General features: G+C 37.6%; 1 protein-coding gene across 2 annotated transcripts in view; it reads right to left on the bottom strand.

Annotated features, from left to right (window-relative positions):
- Window positions 1–20366, bottom strand: part of HEATR1 (HEAT repeat containing 1) — a 49596-nt gene extending 29230 nt beyond the window's left edge. For both annotated transcript variants that reach the window (XM_042908048.1, XM_042908049.1), the window contains exons 1-19: window positions 20278–20366; window positions 19809–19982; window positions 19075–19291; window positions 17146–17287; window positions 15564–15665; window positions 14991–15131; window positions 13499–13710; window positions 13211–13344; window positions 11519–11621; window positions 10493–10603; window positions 10063–10180; window positions 8901–9008; window positions 6183–6278; window positions 5660–5748; window positions 4380–4591; window positions 3611–3732; window positions 2619–2810; window positions 951–1134; window positions 689–825 (exon numbers count right to left, since the gene is read on the bottom strand). In XM_042908048.1, coding sequence (XP_042763982.1) covers window positions 689–825; window positions 951–1134; window positions 2619–2810; window positions 3611–3732; window positions 4380–4591; window positions 5660–5748; window positions 6183–6278; window positions 8901–9008; window positions 10063–10180; window positions 10493–10603; window positions 11519–11621; window positions 13211–13344; window positions 13499–13710; window positions 14991–15131; window positions 15564–15665; window positions 17146–17287; window positions 19075–19291; window positions 19809–19950 — 2562 coding nt within the window. In that variant the 5' untranslated portion in view covers window positions 19951–19982; window positions 20278–20366. The remainder of the gene's footprint in view (window positions 1–688; window positions 826–950; window positions 1135–2618; window positions 2811–3610; window positions 3733–4379; window positions 4592–5659; window positions 5749–6182; window positions 6279–8900; window positions 9009–10062; window positions 10181–10492; window positions 10604–11518; window positions 11622–13210; window positions 13345–13498; window positions 13711–14990; window positions 15132–15563; window positions 15666–17145; window positions 17288–19074; window positions 19292–19808; window positions 19983–20277) is intronic.

The following is a 20366-nucleotide window of genomic DNA, read 5'->3' as shown; positions in this document are numbered from 1 at the left end:
ATTTTTACTCACATTCGGTTGGTTCCAAATCCTCTTTTCACTAGTGTGTAATTACAGAAAACAAATATTTCATTGCAATGTTCTGCTGCTCTGTCTCATGACTTAAAATTTTCTACACTTAACCAATGAGAAGGATGCAAATGAATTCAAAGGACTTGCTACAACTCTACATTTGAACACACCGAACAACAACAAAATGAGAACACTAAGCAGAAAACCAAGACGAGTGATGCTGGAGAAGCCTCATTAAGAAAGTACTTCAAAGATGGAGTCAGCATCACCAACTGTGTCAAATGCTGTGGAGGGGCAAGAAGCCAAGAACAAAGGCCTCGACCACTGGAGGTCACTGAAATTTCTTAGCTGAGTAGCATAATATGCTAAATCAGCCCTGTGGACGGCACTTTCTCACTGGTAATGGCACTCATCAACCAAACAGCCTGGGCTGTTGTGATTATGAAACACATTAACGGGCCTAGCACACCAGCAGGCACGCAACAAAGTGCACCTGCGTCCTACCTACCGACTGGTGTCACGACAGCGCTACCTCACAGGGCCATGTTTATCAGCGCACAGTCTTCACCATAATCAACACACATTATTTTCACTTTCATTAAAACTGTCATAACTAAAATAGCCTGCGATATCTTCTTAGAGGGAAGAGTATGCCTGAAAAAGAGGAGCTTCGTACCTTTATGAACAGTTTCATCAGGACCCTGAAATGAACGGCATCAGCACCGGTGAGTATCGTCTCAAAGAGCCCAATGAGCAAGCGCACATAGGCCCTGCTGTCTTCTCGCAGCTGTTCGGGGTCCCACCACACGTCCTCTACACGGACATGGAGACAAAGAGACGGTAAAGAAACTTACGTGGACACACTGGTGCGAACTTTTCACTCAAGACACTAGTTCCATTTCTAGAGTATCGCATTCGAAAGTCACACTCTGTCCTACCTCTAGGAAAGGATTTAGGGGCCTTTAGTGCATGAATAAAATTTTTCAGTGAAAATATGAGTAAAACTGAATCCTCCACAGCAATATTCTGGGCGGTGTTGAGCTGTTCTATGTAATGTGTCCACAGTTCCACTGGTATCTCTCTGTCCATCATCAGCTCAAAATGCCATTCTGAGGGGATTTCCTGAAATGGTAAGAGAGACAAAGACAACACAAACAAGGGGTTCTGAACATGGGTTATACACAGGAGAACTGCAATGGATGTGTATGTCTGGGTAATATGCAAAATTGTGTCTCTATGTGCATATTTATGTGAGAGAATTAAAAGCTTCAATCACGTTTGTAAAGAGATTCAACCATCAATCACTATTTACAAAAAAAAAAAAAGATCCAAGTTATCCACAGTTTCACATTACCTATATTTTCTCAACACACACATCTAAAAACAAACGTTAGTCACATATATTGTGTTTATCAAGTGACACATTTCTACACAGAAAGGAGCTGGATTTCTAAGAGACCCTTAATGGGACCTTTCTCATGTCCCAGTTACAGGTAATCTGAAGAGGGTACACAGTAAAATCTCCAAACTTGCAGGTAATTCTGCAAATAAGCAGCAAAATGTGAGGTGTTTAGAAATTATACTGCAGATACTGAAAAGCAGGAGAAAATATGAAGGAAAATTATGAGACTCTGTACAGGAGAGCACACAGCAGTAACCTGGAAGGAAAGAGCCAGACTTCTAAGAGAACGTCTCTCTGGAGGGATTTCACTGACTCAATATGCTGCTACAGCCAGAAAGAGGCCCATGATTCCCAGAAAGGGTACTAAATATAAAGCATTTTATCTGCATATGTGTATGTGTATGTGTGTGTGTGTGTGTGTATATATACATATGTATATATATATATCTAAATTGTTCACACTTTTAACACCAAGGACAAACACCCTACAGGTTACCATAATCCACAAAAGATAAGAAAGAAAGAATTCAAGAAGGGCTTATCTGGGCTACTTTTTTAAAATACAAAAATTTATTACTCTTTTTAAATTTATATGATTTTAGGTAACAATGACCATGACCAGAACTTGTAAAATCCTGAGGGCATATGGAAATGTGAAAAAGATGCTGACTCATTCTGCAAATCCTAAAATGAAGAGCCCTCTGAATGATGGAGGACAAATAAAAATTAAATACTATTACAGGGGGCAGATATTAAAAGAAATAATCTTATTACCTCAAGATACGGTACTAGGTAAAAATATAAACAACTGAAACATGTTTCTTAGCTGATACTGTCAAAGACAAAGAGTAAGCTGGTGAGATCCAAATCTGATGTAACATTAAAATACAAAAGATCAATTCTTAGCAAACAATAGAATGAAGTGATATTTTATTCAAGCACTGACATACCTAGTGAATTCTTCATCATGAAGGATAGTTATGCATAACTCAGATACTACCCAATAAAGATAATAAGGGGGACAGTCAACCATGAGGTATAAAACATCACGACCTTGACATTCTGTAATTCAATTAACTTTTCTAATTCAGCATTCAGCTGAATCCAAAGATTCAGCGTTTCAGCCCCCAATTTTCAGTTTTGCTGTGATTAACAAGCCAGACTGCCACTTTACTCAATGTTCCAGACACTTTGCACTACTTACCACTGCAGTAATGACACCTTCAAGCTTCTTTATTTTTTTCTGCAACAAACTGAAGACTCTTATTGCAAATGGAAAGTGAGTTTCCTTTAAAGATGAACAGCAAGAAACCAGCACAGCCGTGACCAGGTGAAAAGTCACTTTCTGCTTCAGACTCAAGCAGTCCTTCTCCCCAAGGCTTATTAAATCCTCCACCTTGAAAAATAAACATTCTCCATTACGGGTAGCTCTTAGTTCACATAAAACAATTTTCTCTACCCCAGACCTATCTGGGTATTACATTTAAGGTGAGATGACAAATACAAAGCCTTTAAAAAGCAGTAAGCACTGACTTCTAAGTAATTAAAAAAATTAAAAAATTCAGAATTATAATGAACATAAATAACTGCACTTGGCAACCAGATAAGTGCTTTAAAATTATACACCTAATGCCTTGACAAAACTTTATTTACTAAGGCAAAAAAAACAAAAACAAAAAATAACTTTTTGATATTTTGCTATTTTAACAAAAAACAGGATTTCATATTTTATTTTTTTAATTTATTTTTTTAATTTTTGACAGAGAGAGAGAGAGAGAGAGAGAGAGAGAGAGAGAGAGAGAGACAGAGCATGAGCGAGGGAGGGGCAGAGAGAGAAGGAGGCACAAAATACGAAGCAGGATCCAGTCTCTGAGCTGTCAGCACAGAGCCTGACACAGGGCTCAAACTCACAGACCACGAGATCATGACCTGAGCCAAAGTCGGATGCTCAACCAACTGAGCCACCCAGGCGCCCCCAGGTTTTCATATTTTAAATAAAAGGAAACAGGGAGGGAAAAAGGTACATATTATTCTTATTAGTCCAATATAAAACCACAATAAAAAATTTATATAAAACGTAAAAGATATAAAACAATCTGCAGAATATACTTAGTCAAAAATGCAAACATTATTTAAAAAAAATCTAGTGAAGCAAACACTGAGAAATCCAGGGGTGTTCTTTGACAGCAAACCTACCATCTTTAACATTGAAGAAGGATCCCCTGAACTTATATTGTCAGCCAATAACGCAATCATCTTCTGATTTGCCACACCAATTAGCTTTCCTGACTCTGTGCTTTTAATCACATTTTCAAGAGCTGTTTAAAAAAAAAAAAAAAATGAACACAGGGCCCTTATATCATGAATACTCACCTAAAGAATTCTACAGAGTAAGAAATTTAGGCAAGAGTTTTATAATTTTCCTATGAAGGTTTGCTCTGTATTTTCCCTTTTGTCCAATTCTGAATCTGTGTGTGGGTCAGCTTCCTTTCCATTGTCCAGCTGACCACGGACCATGGGAACAGGGGCACTAACCCCACTTCCCAACACAGCTGAAAATATACATATAAGTTTTGATTCCTCAAAAACCCATTAACAGCCTACTGTTAACCTGAAGTCTTACTAATAACATCAACAACACAGATTTTGTATCTTCTATGTATTACATACTGTAGTCTCATAATAAAGCTAGAAGGAAAAAAGTACTATTTAAATAATTCTAAGGAAGAGAAAATGCAGAGTACTGTACAGTATTTATTGAAAAATACCCACATTTAAGTGAATCTGTGCAGTTCAAATCTGTTGTTGCTCAAGGATTGTAGGTTTTTGATCTTAGATTTTTGATCCTAAACAATCTTGCTGACACAGAACAGAGCAAATGTGATTTCAAATAAGTTACAGCCAACATTTGTTGTTGTTTTAAGTATTTAAAGTGTTTTTTCTACAAGGCAACTGAATTTCTTACCTTCCTTCCAGCCCCTTAATATAGGGTGCAGAGAGCAAATTCCTGATTTTGATAAATATATAGCGATTTTCATCTCTGCAGATTCCATGTCATCATTGATGATAATCATAAACGGCAGCAGATGTACCACCACCTGATTTGACAAGTGATCATTTTCTTTCAGTAGCTCTTCCTTAATTAATATGTCTGCTGCTACCTCAAGTACCTTGTACCTAAGACACAAACAGATTTGGCTGAGAAACCCATTAGGAAACTTAAATTCAGCCCCGAATCATTGCATTGTCCCTGCTCAGCTGACATTATCCTAGTCTCAACAAACACATTATTCAGACACAGCCAACACAATCACTTAAAATCCATGCCAAAAGGTGAGTTATTTGGGAGAGCAATTTTAAACTAACTCTGTCAAATCTTTTTTTTTTTGAGAAATCATTAGGCTAACTATAATAACATAAAACACGTCACACTATATATAACTCCACTAGAAATCACAGACTCACTCATAATTTAAAAAAAATCTGAACACATACTATGTGGTAAGAACTAAATATGATGGATACAAAACAAAAACCTGCAAGACATGCTCTCTTCCTCTAAGGAACTTAGTCATTTTTCCATGAAAAAAGCTTAAATGCCAAAAATGAGCTCATCAAATAGTACAGAAGGTAACCATGTGCCTCTGAGCTTACTTTCATAAGTTCGTGTTTCATTATAAAGTAATACACTATCCCGGGAAAAAATAATCAAATAGAATTATATAAAGTAGAAAACTAAAACTTCCGGGGAGCCTGGGTGGCTAGTCAGTTAAGCATCCGACTTCGGCTCATGTCATGATCTCACAGTTCGTAGGTTTGAGCCCCACATTGGGCTCTGTGCTGACAGCTCAGAGCCTGACGCCTGCTTCCGATTCTGCGTCTCCCTCTCTCTCTGCTCCTTTCTCACTCTCACTCTGTCTCTCTCAAAAATAACATTAAAAAAATTAAAAAAATAAATAAACTCAAATAAAAACTAAAACTCCCTACTACCCTACTTCCCAGATTTCAGTATTATGTCACACATTATAGACTTTCACCATTTTATGAAGAAAAAATTTCAGAGAATAGTATAATGAAGCCACACAAATCCTAATTCTTTATATAATGCAAGAATTACATTATGATTCATTCCACTACCATGACCATATAACTAAATTAGAAAATGCAAACATGTAAACACAAAAAATGAAACAGGTATAAGAATTCTGTCAATTCAAAACAGTATGAAGAGAAATGAATACATACCATCCCCTATTTTTTGAAAGTTCTGCTCTTCGAAAGAGATTTAGAAGATTTGAAACAGTCACTTCTGAACTAAAGTGTTGTTTAAAAATCTAAAGGGGAAAAAACGGCCATAAGTAAATTTTCACCTGCTTCAAATGCATACGGTACTTGTTAAATACACTTAAAAAAAAAATGAATTGTAAAGAATTCGTCTCCCAACAGTCCTTGAACTATTTCAAGGCTTTATGAGAGCTATTTCTCAAAAGTGGCATTCGTGAGCCAATTTTCCACGATCCCAAGGTATTTACTATCGATAACAATTTATAAAACACTTTTCCCTTTTGAAGAACTTCTATGTAATATGAAGTTGTGCAGTCTGATTTCTCCCATAAGCTTTCCTTAACCAGGCTTAAGTCTATGCTCTCAAGAGAACAAATTTCCAATGAAGGAATAATTTCCAATATATTCCTGCCTAGAGCAGAGAATCACATGAGGAGAAAATATTTACAAATTGTGTATTTCAACAAACAACAAATTCACTCACCTCAAAAGCATTTATAGCCGACAAAACAACATCTAAACTATCATCACCTAATCGGGTTAAAACAGCTTCTTTTATGAAAGACTCATCGACATTCTCCTAAATAAGAAAAAAAATATATTTAGTTGCTGCTAAAACCTCCTAAGATTTTACCCTAGATAGGAAGCTTGGTTTTGTGAAAAGCACTCCAGATTATCAGTAAGAAATACAGGCTCTGGCCTAGATGCAAATTCAAACACTCTAAACATACCTGCACTGAACTAGATAATCTCTGAAAGGTCTTTTTATTTTTTTGTTATTTTTATTATTTTTTTTAATATGAAATTTATTGTCAAATTGGTTTCCATACAACACCCAGTGCTCATCCCAACAGGTGCCCTCCTCAATGCTAAAGGGCCTTTATAGATGAGTAATTATTTGGTACAAACTTTTTCCAGTTTCTACTGAAAATAGAATATATATAATCCAAATATAATTTTTGCATTAAGAAGTTCATCTTGTTAAATCAGAGCTTGGATATTGAGAGTGCAAAGACTCAAGAACCAGAACATCTAGGTTTAAATTCTGGCATTACCCACCTACCAGCTGTGCGACCGACTGGGTAATTTAACCTTTCCAGGTCTCACTATTCTCCTCCAGAGAACAGAGCTAGTAACAGTACCAACTCCAAAGAACTGCCACAAGATTAAACAATACACATCAGTGCTTAGAACGAGGCCTTTTACGTAATAAACACTATTAAAGTCAGCTATTATTATCAAGATTTTTACAAGAGTAAGGACAAGCACTGCGAAGCCAGTCTGCCAAAAAGATTACTTTTTTTCATTTACAAAAGAAAATAAAGCACGTAATCATTCACAGTAACAAAAAGGTAAGGTCGCAAATCAACCTAAGTACATCCTTATCTATGGGTGGTGAAAAAAATATAAACAATGCTACAAAAAATAATAAGGCACTCTGTTGGAAGATAAAACTAAAATCCCTAGAATTCACAAACTGAAGTCCAACTTTCACATAGCAAATATCACCAAAATTTTCTAAATAGCTAGCAAGTAATCAAATATCCCAATCTGAAGACAGTTAACCATGCTTAAATCTAAAAGGTGAATGTGTACAACGGCCTTTATTGAAACACTAACCAAATCCAGAAGTGGACAGAAAAGAAAGGGATTAAAAGAAGGACAAGAACACCTTCAGATATAATATTAGGAGCTTCTAGGAATCCTTTTTTTCATTCTAGACACTGGGATCTTCCTATCACAATGAAGACCAGTATGCTATGGTTTAATTATCCAGCAAATCACTAACTATCAACAACTTGTGAGACGTAATTTATGCCAGATCAGAAATGAATCAAAGCTACAGATTATAAATTTGAGTATTACATCAACCATTTTTAAAGAAACATTCTTGGGGTGCCTGGGTGGCTCAGTTAGTTAAGCATCCAACTTGAGCTCAGGTCACATCTCACAGCTCATGAGTTCATGTCCTGCATCGGGCTCTGTGCTGACAGCTCAGAGCGTGGAGCCTGCTTCGGATTCTGTGTCTCCCTCTCTCTGTCTCTCCCCCGTTCATGCTCTCTCTCTCTCAAAAAATACATAAGTAAGATAAATGTTAAAAAAAAAAAATCCTCCCAGATCCTAATGTTGCTATTATTATTTACATATCATTTTAAAATGAAGTAACACAAAAATATAAAGTAAACCAAAAATAATATAAATATAAACCAAAAAATTTTAAGTCCACTATCACAAAGCCCTGCAAAACCAAAAAACTCAAATTGAAATGAATTTACTATGGTAATTATGATTGCACTCTGAAATTAAATTCTATTTGTGATATGAATCTGGCTCTAGCTATCATGACACAAGTTCAAGTTCAGCATGTTCATACTACGGTGTGCCATGAGGACACTCAACTCTAGGAACACTTTTCTCTTCCAGAAACGTTCCAAATATGCAATAGTACTACATGAGAAGATTTAGATTATCACACAGATGAACACTCTGACTTTATAGTAACTACACTAAATGTCTACACCAGTTAACCCTTCAAACTCATGACTTGACAACGATGTAAAAAAAAATTAGTCCATTTGAAAGCCAGAGAAAAAATTTAAAAACATAGTATTAGTGATAAGCTCAAACAGCAAAAATTGTGACAGAATTGTTTGAATGGCTGAAGCTCAGAAAATACTGCTCCATTTCAATTACTGCAAAGTCTTGGTAAAATACCATTTTGGCATAAAGACATTATTTACAAATTAAGTTAGCCTTCGTACTTACTATTCGCAGCCACCAAAATCTGAAACAAATATAACCGGAGGTACTGAAATCACGGAACAGTGTTCCAAAAGCTGTCATTCCGATGTCCCCAAATACACTCATGTTGAACTTAAGAGTACCAAAGTCAAATTTCAAAATTATAACATTCTCAGATAATTGGTGAACCTCTGTAAATGATCTAGAAATCGTAGTCTGAAAAACACTGAAGTAATAATCTGCAATGTGGAAACATGAATATAGAGGTTATTAGAGCATGGCTGCTCTAATAAATGGTGGCTACTGGCATGTATGGTCCACTGTACTCTCTGTGATATTTACCCTATGCCTGTAATTACGTAATATCAATTGTAGTTGGTAAGTTCCAATTTCCTCTTCTAGAATTACACTGTTCATTTTAAGGATAAAAATATCACAAATGAAGCTATCTGAAACAAACCTCTGATGTCTTCATGATATTTTTCAGATGATTAACAGCCAGAAGTCTCACAGGAGCAAGTGGATGGTTCAGACTGAGCATCAAAGACGTATCAGAATCTGCTAAAAACTACAGAATTCATCACAATCACCAAATGATTTCACCATTAAATCTGAGCATCTGATCAAGAATAAAAACCAGAGAAAACTGCCCTAAAATGCCCAACTCATTTGGTAACAACCATCTAAATCCAGAAACCAAGAAGTAAAATCTTTGTCTCTAGAACGTAATATGAGTTACAACAGATGAAAAAAATGAGCATTGTAAATGTTGTGATTTTGAGAGTACACTTGTGTCTATGTGTAGGTTTATTTAGTGAAGCAATTCTGTGAAGTAACTTTGTATTCATTATATGGATCTAACTTCAGACTGAGAAACACCTGAAATAAATCAGTGTATTAGCACCTAAATGAAAATATGAATTAAAAAAATTGGTCACTGAACACAGAAAGCAATTCACCTAAATAATAAAACAATGACAGTCAAATTAATGACAACTTACCTCACTTATGTAAAAAGACTAAAAAGGAAATCTATTATCCTAATATTGGAAATGAAACTAATTAAAGATGAAGGTCTAATTACAGAAGAGAGAAACCTAAACAATCACATTTCTCCTTGTAACGTTTATTTTCAAGGCTAACTGTAAAAACTGCTCAAATGTCTAACTTCTAGTAGAAATAGATCGATCTAGGGTGAACTGACAGGACATTTCTGAAGTTCTAACATGATCATGAAATTAAAATCTGCCTCCCTTATTCTCACCAGTGACTTGAACAGCTTCATGTGGCTAGTGCACACATAGCAAGAAAATAAGGACACACTGGAAACCTGAGTGAAGCCCCCTTTTGATGACTGCTAATAACGTTTCCAAAAACTCCTTTTCCTGAAAGAAGTATCACATGCAGTTGTTTACATTGTCATGCCTTTTTCCAACAATTCAATGCATAACTGAGTTGAGGCCTCACAGCCTCCCTTCAGGGAACTAGGGAAACTACTAAATCTCACCTGTCCACGAAAGTTGCAAAGAAAGGAGTGAACTAGCCAATTTATCTCCAGAATTCCTTAAATAACCACACAAATATACCCATAATTGTAGCAATTCCTCCGAAGAAAAACTTACCTGATACTTTCCTCCACTTGTAGAAAGAGAGATAAACTGATGAAAAAGCTCCTGTTTTTTTAGATCTGTAATTTCTTTTAGGCGTTCCTCTAATACAACATCTAATGTTCGGGGATATCTGGGAAGAAAATAAAGAGCTAATTATTCTTAACGAAGTCACTAACCACACACATGATATGTGTATAAAAAAGATACAAATAAAACCTTAAAAGTATTCCAACAGTAACATCTCTCTATACAAAAATGGCCCCTATTTCCTATATGAAAGTATAGGTCAAATACACTTAAATCCCATACGGGTCTTCCTAAAGGTGGGGGGGGAAAACCAGCCTCTTTACAATTCATTCCCTATGTTATGATGTGACCTGTGAATCTTCTTTTAATAAAACAAGACACACACATTCAACAAGGGCAGAAACACACAACTTACTTGCTTTCTAAAAGTCTGATAAGTGGAAGAAACTGTTCGTTAAGCAAAGATACTTTATCAGGACCGATTTCTTCCTGTGAACTATATGAAATATACTCTTCAAAAAGAAGGCTGCAAAACAAAACAAGTATCAGCAGACATGAGAGCTACTATTTATTGACCACCCATTATATTTTAGATGCTTCAGAAATACTTCTGCCATATTTCCACAAGGTACCAGTCATTCTTACTTTACATATGCAAAAACCAGGGCTGAGAACTCTTGTAATCTGCCTGCGATCAGAGGACAGCCATCGCAGCCAATGCTCAGCGAGCCCTCCTGTGCCATCAACAGTAGAGCAGGTTCTCAAACCCTGCTGGGCTCCGGGGCCCACACTCTCAACAGTACTTCCCACGTCTACTCTCATTTAATCCACAAGCCAATTCCGTGAGCGAGGGGCACGAATGACACACAGCAGCAGACAGGCCAATGTTACACAACAGCAAAACCAGATCCAGGCAGTCTGACCTTCAGAACTTACTACTCTACTCTCCTGGAAATGAGAGAGGAAGGATTCAAGCCCATGTCTGACTGTAATGCCTACATTCTTTTCAGTGTATCAAGTTGCCCTTTAAGTGAAAAAAGAAAATGGGAGACTGAACTATCTTTACAGAAAAGAAAGAATTTTCACTTCACACCTTCATTATTAAGTTTCTAATTGATATTTACTAAATACTAACTGTGATGCATTGTTTCAGGCATTTTGACGCAGTTATTAATAGGAATCTCAAATCAACCACTAGTTCCATGTAGCTATAACCCAAATTTAGCTTAACTATTAACTTTCCATAATCCCATTTAGGCATTAAAAACAAATTACTTTTTCCTTCTACTGCCATAATTATTGCACTAAGTAATTAATGAAATGATATGGACAAATCAAGAAATGCATCATAAAGAGAAACTGGAAGACTGCTACCCAACTCTAAAAAGTATACTAAGCCCCAAAGATACAAATCAAAAGCATGTCAGAAATAACAGCTTACCTAGCCAGCAAATGGTCTAAGTTGTTCTTCAGCGATATATTTGTAAGTATAGCTTCTAAATGTCTCCTGTAGATTTGACCATCTGTCCCTTCAGTTTCTTCTCCTTAGCATACAACATAAATTAAAATTGATGGGGAAAAATTCTTTTGCACCTACGTTATTAAATTTACTTACAGCACAAAAGTCTTCTACGGGAATCATTTTAAACCATATATATTGGTATCCAGCTTTTTACCTGTTTATAAAAGTGTATCTCACCTATTCAGCTATGTATATTTTTTACATTTTTGTATACATTACCCTCACTTATGCTTTACCTGAAACTCTCTACATTTTTAAAAACAAGTTTTCCATGCCTTATTTATAAAACAGAGGTCCAAAACATAGTTGTGCCAGGTCATATTACAAGTGGCTGAAGTTGGGACCCAAGCCTAGAGCCCAGTAAACTAGCTCTGAAAGCAGCTTGCATCTTGATGCGCCTTACTGAACTGAGCCACCATCTTCTATTCCACATTTACTGCACATATATTACCAATCAGCTGGTAGCCCTGCCTTCAAAGATTGGGACCACATCACCACCAGAATAGGAAAAATATACTTTTATACGTGCTACTCATATCTCTGACACATATCTAAACCAAGATCCGGTTAGGCAAAGCTCATTTTCCAATAAACTGACACACTTTAGAGATGTCTTCCCTAGTATGTTTTTCTTAGTTTAAGTGGCAACAGGACCAAACATTTCTTCTTGTACTTCTCTATTTATTGAAAGATAAAAAGCATATAATGGAAATAATCATTTTTAATAACCGTTTTTACGGCTTCTTAAAAGTGTGTGGTTTTTTTTTTTTTTTTAACATTTATTCATTTTTGAGAGATCGAGACAGAGCATGAGTGGGGGAGGGGTAGAGAGAGTGAAAGAGACACACAGAATCCTAAGCAGGCCCCAGGCTCCGAGCTGCCAGCACAGAACCCGACATGGGGCTTGAACTCATGGACCGTGAGATCATACCTGAGCCTAAGTCAGACTGAGCCACCCAGGCGCCCCAAAATTTGGGTTTTTTATGTATGCGATTTTCTTGGTCTCTCATGTTCATTGACTCCAAGGAGAAAAACTTTTTTGGCAACTGAATATTTGTCGTACATGAGTTACTGAAGTTCATTAAATATCTAAATGAGAAGGGAAAGTTTTACTGGGTAACATATGTTAATCATTTTAAACTAATTCCATAGCCTTTTTAACGAAGAGATTGTTTAAAAACACACATTAGAGGTTCCTGGGTGGCTCAGCCGATTAAGCATCTGACTCTTGGTATAGGCTTAGGTCACAGCTCATGGTTTATGGGACTGAGCTCTGTGTCAGGCTCTGCGCTGACAGTGTGGAGCCTGCTTGGGATTCTCTCTCTCCCTCTCTGTCCCTCCCCTACTTGTGCACAAACTCTCTCTCTCAAAATAAACAAACATTAAAGTAGAACACACATTAAAAAGACACACCAGAATTCTGAGCATATCAATTAACAAATATCTCCTTCAACCAATGTACTTCCACCTCAAATGTTTTTCACATTAAAAAAAAAAAAATTACACAAAAGCAATTAGCAGAAACTTGAAATATCTTACAGATATTAACAATTTTAAGAGAATCAAATCTTAGACGTTACGCTTCTGGACACATGATATACAACCACGAACCTGTAATATGATTAACGATGGAGACGACCAGATGGGGAAGCATGTAACGCAGAAGAGGACTGATATCATAGACTTCAGAAATCCCATGAAGTATTGTAATAAGATCAGGAACGTTACACAAATGAGGAAATGGCCTTTGAAGAAACAAGTACATAAAATGCTAACTTCAAAAGTCAGATAATATATAGCAATTTTAAAAAAAGTATACAATTTATCTTTGAAAAGAATTATTCAAAATACTTTCATTCTCCTGTATTTATCATCATTTCCCAATTCAATCGTACGTACTTTTTCCCAAGGCTCTCTGGCTTCTGTCTCTGCATGAGCACTATCAAGCAACCTAATCCATCCTTGATCAAAGAAGGAATTTTGGTCAACGTTTTGATGATCTGTGAAGCCAACGAATTGACGAAGGTGTCCTCCATTGTCACTTTTACAGAAATCTGACATATTATCATGTATGTTGCAGCTCTGTAATCTGGTAAAGATGATTTCAACCCCTAAATATTTTTTAAGATACAAGGAAAAATGATAAGCTATATCTTTTAACTTTACTTAAAATGTTACTTTACCTTGACAAATTAAAAATGCCATAAATGAGAGATTAATACTACCTAATGTACACTGATGAGTCAAAAACTCTTCAGAATTTAGCCTCTTTTCCTGAGCACACAGAGATGAGGTTAAGTCTCTTGGATGAGAGGAGGGATCTCAGCAGGTCTCCAAACTTGAAAATCCACTACGTATGCTAACAAGGGCCAACAGGCTCTTCTTTTATGGACAAACACCCACCAGTGTAAAGGAGACTTCAGAGACAAAGACAATAGGGGCGCCTGGGAGGCTCAGTCGGTTAAGCGTCCGACTGACTCAGGTCATGATCTCACGGTCTATGAATTCGAGCCCCGCATCGGGCTCTGTGCTGACAGCTCAGAGCCTAGAGCCTGCTTCAGATTCTGTGTCTCCTCCTCTCTTTCTGCCCCTCCCCCACTCATGCTCTCTCTCTCTCTCTCTCTCTCTCTCTCTCTCTCTCTCTCTGTCAAAAATAAATAAACACTAAAAAAAGAAAAAAACAAAGACAGTAATTTTCGGACACCAGCAGGAAGTGAAAGCAGTACCTAAGCAGTACCTCCACAGGGAATCTGGGAGGGTGGTAGGTAGGCAACAAGGCACCTGGGAAGAAGAAACACTGAGAAGTGGAAGTCACTGTAAAAAGAGTAAGAGCATATGCCTTGATGGAGACTTTCTAATCCATTCTGCTTCCAGTGAGTCAAGATGACTGCTAAGAAAACAAATCTGAAAGGTAATGGCAGGGCCAAATAGCCAACATTTATTCTTAAATGAGCCCTAAATAAGATCCCACTTTTGCAAGTTTTTAAGACAAAAAAGTCAGATTTTTTACCTAAAAATTAAATCTTGCCAACCATCTGAACTATGCTGTCAACTTAAAAATAGTTATGTCTAGGGGCGCCTGGGTGGCGCAGTCGGTTAAGCGTCCGACTTCAGCCAGGTCACGATCTCGCGGTCCGTGAGTTCGAGCCCCGCGTCGGGCTCTGGGCTGATGGCTCGGAGCCTGGAGCCTGTTTCCGATTCTGTGTCTCCCTCTCTCTCTGCCCCTCCCCCGTTCATGCTCTGTCTCTCTCTGTCCCAAAAATAAATAAAAAACATTGAAAAAAAAAAAAAATTAAAAAAAAAAAATAGTTATGTCTAAGTGAAATTTTCATAAAGCCAGGAAACTCCTTCAAGTACAAAATAATCTACTTTACACACGAGCAGGACCAACCTTTTGGATATATGGAAATAGCTTGGCGACTATATTATCCAATACGCCCTCAGCAGTCACTAGAGCAGACACGATGGTAGAAGCATAGAAAGTTAAGAGCACTCTCAACTGAGCTGAACTCCCAGGATACTCAACAAAAACCTACAACAAAAAAACACAGAGCACAGGTTAAAAAAAAAAAAAAAAAAGCAAGGCCAATTAGATAAACATATAAGAATGTTTACAGCTCCCCTCAACTGCTTCAGACTGACATTTTTATGTTTACCATATACAACATTAAAAACACAAATGCAATGGTTCAATTAAATATGACAAGAATGAACAATCCTGACTTCTGATCCCCTCTCAAACAGTCACTGTAAATAGAATTTGACAAGAAACAGAGTAATTTATTTTTGTAGGAAAACACCTTTTGTGACGAAAGACTGATTCAAGCTGCTCATGTTCCAGAACAGTAGCTCGCTTAACAAAAGGAACTTCTTCTAAGCACAGTTATCAGGGAATGCCTTTCTTCACTCAAAGCAAGCAATCTTTTAATGGAATCAGAGAGTCAGGGAACCAGATACTACTCACCTTCACAGATTTTGTCACCAGACTACAAATGAAATCCATGAATCCAAGATCTTTGTAGCAGTGGGTAATCAAAGTTCCCCTAGCTAAGGGCACTCCATGTTGCTGTTATAGACAGAAAGAACCAATAATCATTAAGGATATTGATCAACTGATCATTTTTTAAAGTACCTACCACAGTACAACTTTGTACTGGTGCAGTTAATACAAAATACAGTCTCCCCATATAGCTGGTGGTAGAGAGGAAATGAACATATAAAATTGTGCAAACTTTAGAAATCCAATAGAGGTCAGCAATGGGGGTAGAGGTACTCAGTGAATACTCCCTACTTACCATGTGTTGCATTTTCATATGTATTTATCTAAATCTGGATTCTCTAGATTCTTAGGAACTCTACTAGTTAGATTGGGTTTTTGAGCCAATGTGCTGTGGTTGTCTTTGCTTTACAAGAACACTAGTAATAGAAATAGACTAGGAACCCAGAAACCTTATACTGCTATTCCCACCGCTTACATCACGCATGGCATGTACGGGGTGCTCAATAAACACTGAATAACTAAAAGAAAGGAGAATCTGAAGTGAACTTTAATAGGTGAGTGGAGTTGCATACCTGAAACAAATGTGTCTAGAGAGCATCAGCGTCTGTGTGTAGAGTAGGGGAAAAAAAATGACCTTGATGTTATATTAGCAGAGGGAGTAGTTTGGTAAGCTTTATTATGGGTTGTCTTTCTCTTCTTGAACACTCATTGGTTCAAGTGCTTTACATCCAAACTCTTAAACTGTACTTCCAATTAAAAATTCCCATTCCTTTCTTTTTACTAATTCTGATCACTGACCTCACTATCATCACACATCAAATTAACTCTTTTCAAGGTCCCACAGTCTGTTAGTCTACTTTTGCCCCATCTGTGCTCCTCCTAGCCTGAATTGCCATACTTAATATTCAGTAAAATTCTTGTCAACATAAATGTACTTTCTTCTACTGTATGTTGCAAACAAAGTGAAAATGGCCAAATCAGTCATTTTATCACGAAACCATGCTAACTGATCCTTACCAGACCCTTCCTGTAAGGCAACCATCCTTTTAATCATCTATAGACTAAATGATAGCATCTTTTTTTAATTAATTTTAATAATTTCCTTAAGTCCATCATCCTTATCCTTTTAATTTTTTGAAGTATTTTTCTGTTCTTTACCTCCAATTTTTTTTTTAAAGCAATTCAGTTCCAAGATCTAAAATGTCAGACAGTAGTGTAGTGGAAAGATAATAAACTTTAAAATCAGATCTAAATTCAAATCCTAACTGCCACTTTATAGTTATTTGAACTCGGGCAAGTAATTCTCTTAGCCTGTGCTCATCTGTAAAAATAGTTTTGTGAAAAACCAAGATAATATAATGAGAATTGCCTAGCCTAATGTCAGGTGCCAAGTAAATGCCAATTTCAACTAGAAGTTAGGAAAGAAAAGTGATGGAGGTAATACTTGGACTACATGTAGGAGCACTAAGGACTTCATTTTTTCCAAATTGTATCCCTTAATCAAGATCTGTAATGATTATAGACACCTGTCATTCAACAATCATACCTTCACTGGTGACAACCAAAACCATTTGTGCTTTGGATTATTAATTTTCAGAAGCTGTATAACCCGTACAAATATTCTGGTCTCGTGGTATGGTAGAACACAAGCAATGAGGCTATCTTGATTATAAAGATGGATATGGAACCTGGGGGGAGAAAAGCAAGCAATTTGAAATGACACAAAACCTGCAAGCACATATTTCCTTCCATGTCCAGATTCTCTATCAACGAGCTAGAACTACTCAGAATTAAGTATCAGTAAAAACAAGTACATGACGATACGCAAGATAAAGAGCACTAAGTGACAAGCGTCTACTTTGCATTAAAGTACTTCTCAACAGAGTTCGGTCCACTCTTATGCAGTAATAGTTTTTACTATTCAATATAAAAATTTACATCCCATTCACTTTCTCTCAACTTAAAACAACAAAACAAAATAAAACACTATTAATAAATTAACATAACTGTGGGACCACTGTGGTCAAATCAACAGAAAACCAACTGGTCAACTAGGCAGCAACGCGGCTCCTCTCCATGCTCTAAAGTTCAGCTTCCTCAGCTTATCAGAATTCTAAAACCAGAAGACTAAAATCACACTACTTTCTCTGAATTAGAATAAATTGTCAGATTACAACTATATATAATTTGTCCCTAAACTTCACACAACTCTGTATTGGTCCCTCTACCATAGTGAGACAGGCTCATTAGCCACATCAGATACATTAAATCCTTTCTAGCCTTGAAGACCTAGCTCAAGTGCTTCCATGTTCAGGATGCTTTTCCTGATTCTCCCAGCGAAGTGATTCCTCTTATTTCTATTACACGCTAAACTTATTCGCCAAGAAGCTACTTTCTTCGTGAAGCTTTCCTCAACTACTTCAGGCAACACAACAGCCCCAAACTTTGCATACACCTTTACTTCAAAACAATAACCAAGGGCAGCCTATTTAACCTTGTGTTGAATCTAATGTTTACTTAATAAATAAGTTACATGAATAAATTAAAAAAAGTACTCCTTATGCTAATGATCCCAGCTAATGCTGGGGGGAAGGAATTAAGTGCTAGAAGAAAAAGGGAAATATTACAGAATTACTGTTCTTTGTCTGATGACTCTAGTGTTCTGATCATCAGAAGACCCAAGTTAAACTTATGTTTTCTTAATGACTCACTTGCATCCAGAAGGGAAATCACTTTACCCCCATGTCTCCAATTAATGAAATAAAGCTCTTTCTACTTTTAAAACATACAACACACGGCAGAATAAACAAAAGTGTGTAAGCTGTGATGTGATGCCAATTCAGTGAGGAAATAAACTTGAATATCCTTACTGAGACAATTTCCAAAGAGTCAAACCTTGGAAACAGTCTTGTATCTCAGATCACTAGTTGTGTGACTAGGTAAGTTAACCCCTCTATGCCTCAATTTTGTAAAGTGTACAATGGGGATAACACACGTACCTTCCCGTAGGAATGCTGTGAGCATTGAGACGGTGCGTGCAAAGTGCTTACCACAGAACCTGGTATGTAAATGCTCAATGTACATTAGCTATTGTTGTTTTTCTTAAGCTACGGTATTTTAGAGGATACTGTTTGCTTCTTCCCAAAGCACTGGTTTTGTTATTTTGGCAAGAAAGAAGTTTAATGATACCCTTTGGCCCAAATATGCGGTAACAGTTTGTAGTGGCAAAGCGATGTGAGCTCCTTGGAACTAATACAGTTGGTCTATTAACTCAAGATCTCCAGTAGTTGTATTTCTGTCAACAAAAAGGAGTTTAACAGAATGGCATGCTTATCTCATCTTACAGACGTCGTATTAACCTCTTCATAGACCTAATTTCTCAGCTTTAAATTGGCTTAAGTGTTCTCGTTACCTAATTTTTTAAAAAAGATCACAGTTGTTAGCCCATAGTTATTTCTGTAAATTAATTTGTTACCTGTGAATCAACCACTCCAGACACTTCTGAGCTGGCTTCAGCAGGAAGTAAGGGGACAAGTGAATAAGGAATAATGAAATGTTTTCATCCAGCTCTTTGTTCACTGCTTTGGTCTGAACGCTGCGCTCCAACGTTTTTGCCAGCTGGCTGAACAACGGTGCTTCAAACTGCTCAAAGGAAGGATCGATCCCAAGCAGCTCTTCCAGGCCAGTGCATCCTAGGAAAAGGACGGTTTATTTTTAATAATTCTTTGCAAGCAAACTCAGTTTTACTTGTCCCTAAAAATCTTGTATAACCTGTAATACAGTCCCAAACATAGATTTCTAGTTTTCAACATAAAAAACAAATCGTCTCCCCAACCAGAACAGAAAGTTCTGCCTGGCAGGTACCATTCTTTAAAAAAAAAAAAAAAAAAAATCCCTTGCAATAATCAGGCCAGTTCCCATAGGAATTGGGAAGACTCCTCCTCGACCCCAGCCACGCCTCCAGCCTCTTTCTGACTGTCCACTCCATACATAGTCAACCTCCCAACCTTTGTCTCTTCATCTGTGAAATTCAGATACTGCCACGTTTCAAGCATCAAGCACATAGTTATTCGTTATCCTCCTTCTCTGAACAACATAAGTCAACAAGTTAGAAACTCTTAACGGAAGAGGGAGGGTCAGAAGAGAAAACAATACAGCAACATCCCCAAAACAGGTGCTTCGAAGACCTTTTCTTAACGGGTAGCTCACCAATGGCAAAAGCGGTGTCCCTGTCGATGGTGGCCGCTTCCTTGGGGTCAAACAACAAAGAAGCAACTTCATCTCTCGATAACAGACTGCGGTCACTCTGAGGGAGGGCGAGGCGTTGGAGTTGCTGGGCTAAGGACGTCATCTCCCACGCAGGCGGATTTCTAAAAACACAGGCTAAAAAACAAAGACACTGTGAGAAGTCTCTAGAAAACCACAGGTGGCTGAACCACGAGCCTCTAATGCCTCGCATACAAGTAACTTTCTTCGCATTCAGCGCCGTCACGGACACACAGCCGGCTGCCCCGGGACTCACGGACCCCAGGGTACAGACGCCACAGCAACAGCGTTAACGCAGGTTCCTGGGGCCGCGCCGTGGCTTTCTTCAGCCCCGACCACGCGAGACTCGAAAACCCGCGGACACCTCGCCCTCCCTTGGTACACCGTCTACTCCCCTGCAGCTCCTGCTCACCGAGAGCTCGAATTCGGGACGCAAGTCCGGAGTGACCAACCAGCCTTCACAGCAGTTCCCACATGCTACCAAAGCGGCCGGCTCTCGCC

Source organism: Panthera leo, chromosome D2 (genome assembly GCF_018350215.1).
Source record: "Panthera leo isolate Ple1 chromosome D2, P.leo_Ple1_pat1.1, whole genome shotgun sequence".
Classification (NCBI taxonomy): domain Eukaryota; kingdom Metazoa; phylum Chordata; class Mammalia; order Carnivora; family Felidae; genus Panthera; species Panthera leo.
Note: the sequence above shows the minus strand (reverse complement) of the source record. Positions and strands in the feature narration are given on the sequence as shown.